Genomic DNA, 3,444 nt, shown 5'->3' with positions numbered 1-3,444 from the left:
GGAGGTGAGCGGGGGAGTAGGCTGAGGGGGGAGAGGCTGTGCTCGGCCCCGCGGGGAGCCCGGGCCGGGTGGGGCCGGGCCGGTGTCAGCGGAGCCGCGCGCTTGTCCCCGCAGGTGCTGGAGTACAACAGCCCGGGCGGGAAGCACACGCGGGGCCTGACCGTGCTGGCCGCCTTCCGACGCCTCATGCAGCCGGAGCAGCAGGGCCCGGACAGCGTAGGCTGAGGGGGGAGAGGCTGTGCTCGGCCCCGCGGGGAGCCCGGGCCGGGTGGGGCCGGGCCGGTGTCAGCGGAGCCGCGCGCTTGTCCCCGCAGGTGCTGGAGTACAACAGCCCGGGCGGGAAGCACACGCGGGGCCTGACCGTGCTGGCCGCCTTCCGACGCCTCATGCAGCCGGAGCAGCAGGGCCCGGACAGCGTCCAGCGCGCGCTGGCGGTCGGCTGGTGCATCGAGCTGGTGAGGCCGGGCTTGGGGGTCTCGGGTGCGGGGGGGAGCAGGCTCCCGAAGGGCCGGGGGGCACCGTGGACCCCGTCGGGCTCCCCACCAGGAGGCTGGCGCAGCCCTCGCTGCCTGGGGGGACGTGGGCCTCAACCGCTGAGTCCCGGTGTGGTACGAGAAGGACTTGTTCTTGTTTCAGCTCCAGGCTTTTTTCCTGGTGGCGGATGATATCATGGACTCGTCCCTCACCCGCCGGGGCCAGCCCTGCTGGTATAAGAAGGTACGGGGGGCCGGGGCAGGGGGTGACAGCACTGGGCATCGGTGCTTCCAGGTCCTGCCACAGCAGTTCAGGCACCTCGTGCGTCCCCTGGGCAGTGCGGGGCTCTGTGCCATCGAAGTGCTTTTCCAGTCACTGCTCGCCCACATGAGGTGCTCTTGCTTCACATTTCTTTGCCAATTCGTGCTCTCGTGCAGTTGCAACATTTGCCCCAGCCCTTCCCGGGCACGTGCTGCCTTGGGATGTACTATCCTGCCTTGCTGCAGCAGTTTACCCTGTTCTTGTTCTCCCGTGATGTTCTTGTCCACGTTCTGAATCGGTGTTCCCTGCGCTTCCGATTCCCACGGCATGTCTGGATTAAAAGGGGCCGTGCGCTGCCTCCTGACCCTGGAGAAGGGGTGCGGTGTGTTCGGGCTGTCTACACGCATGGGCCTGCCCACCCCTTTCATCTCGTGGCTGGGTCCTATCACGCAGAGCTGGGACGTTTTTGGCAGCAGTGTTAACTATCACAGTTTCTACACCACCAAATTTCTGCCTCATGGGGCTCCCCATGCTGACGCCGACAGATTCTCCTTTGGTGCTGTCACCCCTCATGGCACCCATTGGGAATTGTTATTCTGATGGATTTGGGTGTTTTGCCCAAAGCTTGAGCCTTGTAGCTTGAACTCTCAGTGCTGCTGGCTTGCCTTGTGGTGTGTGTAGGGGAGGACTGAAGCATGGAGCCTGGAAGAGGGCTGGCTCTAACCTGTCCTGGGCCTTCTATTGCAGGAGGGGATTGGTTTGGATGCTGTGAATGACTCCTTCCTTCTTGAATCCTCCATCTACCGGCTGCTGAAGAAATATTGCCGGGGGCAGCCCTACTACCTGCACTTGCTGGAGCTCTTCCTGCAGGTGGGGCTGGCCCCTTTGCTCCCATTTTCCTCTCTGCACCCTGATTGCCGCGAATCAGCTCCCCTTGGGCACGTCTGACCTCACTCGGGTCTGCAGGTCACTGTCGGAGAGCTGCCACATGCCTGCTGGGAGGTGCAAGCCCCATGCTGCGTGGTGGCAGCTGCTTGTTCCCCTGGATAGTCTCTGAGTGTCTAGGGATGGGGCCTTCAGGGCCACGTGAGCAGCATGTAGTGGGGCTGGGACCTCACATCTTCTTCCTCCTCAGACCAGCTACCAGACGGAGCTGGGACAGGCTCTGGACCTCATCACAGCTCCCCCTACCCAAGTGGACCTGGCCCGCTTCACTGAGCAGAGGTGAGGCCTAGTGCGTAAAGCCTGCCATCTGGGGGCAGGTGCAGTGACGGGGGCAATTGTGGCTCAAGGTGCCACATTGCCCTGCAGGGCACCTCTGTGTAGCTGAGGGGTAGCAGGGAGCTTCTCTGGGCTGCTCCCCCCTGGCTGCTGTCTTTACAAGCCAGAGGCTTTGACATCTCTGGGGCAATGCTGTAGCCAGTTGTCCCTGGGAAGCGGCTCCAGTGTCTGCAAGGTGCTCCTGGCACCCTGTGGGCCTCTGTCACTGAGTGCAGCTCCTGTCTGGCAGGTACAAGGCAATTGTTAAATACAAGACGGCTTTCTACTCTTTCTACCTGCCTGTCGCTGCTGCCATGTACATGGTGAGTGTCCTCTGCTGCCCGCATGCTGCTGGCTGGCATGGCTGGTTAGGCAACTCTGCTGTGGGAGGGAGTGTGGTGGTGCGCATGTCTGGGGGGGTTGGGGTAGGCTCTGCTGGCTGAGGGGATGGGGCGGGGTATGTGCAGCAGAGGACCAGGGTGGTGAAGGGTCTGGGCTAGGGGCTGAGACATCTCCATTCTCTTCTCTCCTTGCAGGCTGGCATAGAGAGTGAGGAGGAGCATGCCAATGCAAAGGCCATCCTGCTGGAGATGGGGGAGTTCTTCCAGATCCAGGTAAGAGGCCCCTTCTTCTCCCATAGGTGCTCATGAGACCCTGTACTCTGGAAGGTCACAGCACAGTAGGCTCTGTCTGCCCACAGGATGACTTCCTTGATTGCTTTGGGGATCCAAGCTTGACGGGTAAGATTGGCACTGACATCCAGGACAACAAGTGCAGCTGGCTGGTGGTAGAGTGCCTGCACCGGGCCTCTCCAGAGCAGAGGCAGCTCCTCGAGGTATTCTTACTGGGAGATTAAGACCCTGCCCCCCTACTGATGGCCTGTGGCAGGGGGAGTGGGGGTTGCTGCCTGGCTTACTAATGGTTATGGGGGAAGCTCCCTGTGCACAGGGTGGCCAGGTTGGGCCTTAACACCAGGGGCTGGGAGTAGGAGGTGTGCGGCCTGTGTTGGACTTCAAGCTCATGTCTGACCTTGTTTTTTGCTTCCAGGAGAACTATGGGCAGAAGGAGCTAGAGAAGGTGGCTAGGGTCAAGGAGCTGTATGAAGCTCTGGGTCTGAGGGCTGTCTACCAGGAGTACGAGGACAGTAGCTTTCAGCACCTGCAGCAGCTGATTGAGGCGCACACCCACTGCCTCCCCAAGGAGATCTTCCTGGACCTGGCTCATATCATCTACAAGCGCCAGAAGTGATGGGGGCTGACTGGGACTGGCTCTGAAGAGCATTCCAACCTTACCCCCTCCCCTTCTCTGGTCCCTGGCAGTGCAGGGGGCTAGGGGGAAGGGGCAGACCCTTGCTGCCCGGGAGGAGAGGAGGGGCAGGTAGAGCTCTGAACCGTTTGTACCAATAAAGCTAAATTATTGCAGCTGCTGTCTGTGCTGACCGGGGCGGGG

General features: G+C 61.4%; 1 protein-coding gene across 1 annotated transcript; it reads left to right on the top strand.

Moving 5' to 3' along the window:
• The first annotated feature begins 314 nt into the window (after positions 1 to 314).
• Positions 315 to 3,416, top strand: FDPS (farnesyl diphosphate synthase). Its single transcript, XM_025212663.1, has 8 exons — positions 315 to 455; positions 637 to 717; positions 1,483 to 1,605; positions 1,871 to 1,959; positions 2,246 to 2,318; positions 2,532 to 2,609; positions 2,696 to 2,830; positions 3,043 to 3,416. Exons 1-8 carry the CDS (start codon positions 387 to 389, stop codon positions 3,241 to 3,243), a joined length of 849 nt encoding a protein of 282 aa, XP_025068448.1. The 5' UTR covers positions 315 to 386; the 3' UTR covers positions 3,244 to 3,416.
• Positions 3,417 to 3,444: the final 28 nt, after the last annotated feature.

This window comes from Alligator sinensis, unplaced genomic scaffold (genome assembly GCF_000455745.1).
Source record: "Alligator sinensis unplaced genomic scaffold, ASM45574v1 scaffold1165_1, whole genome shotgun sequence".
NCBI classification, from domain to species: Eukaryota; Metazoa; Chordata; order Crocodylia; family Alligatoridae; genus Alligator; species Alligator sinensis.
Note: the sequence above shows the minus strand (reverse complement) of the source record. Positions and strands in the feature narration are given on the sequence as shown.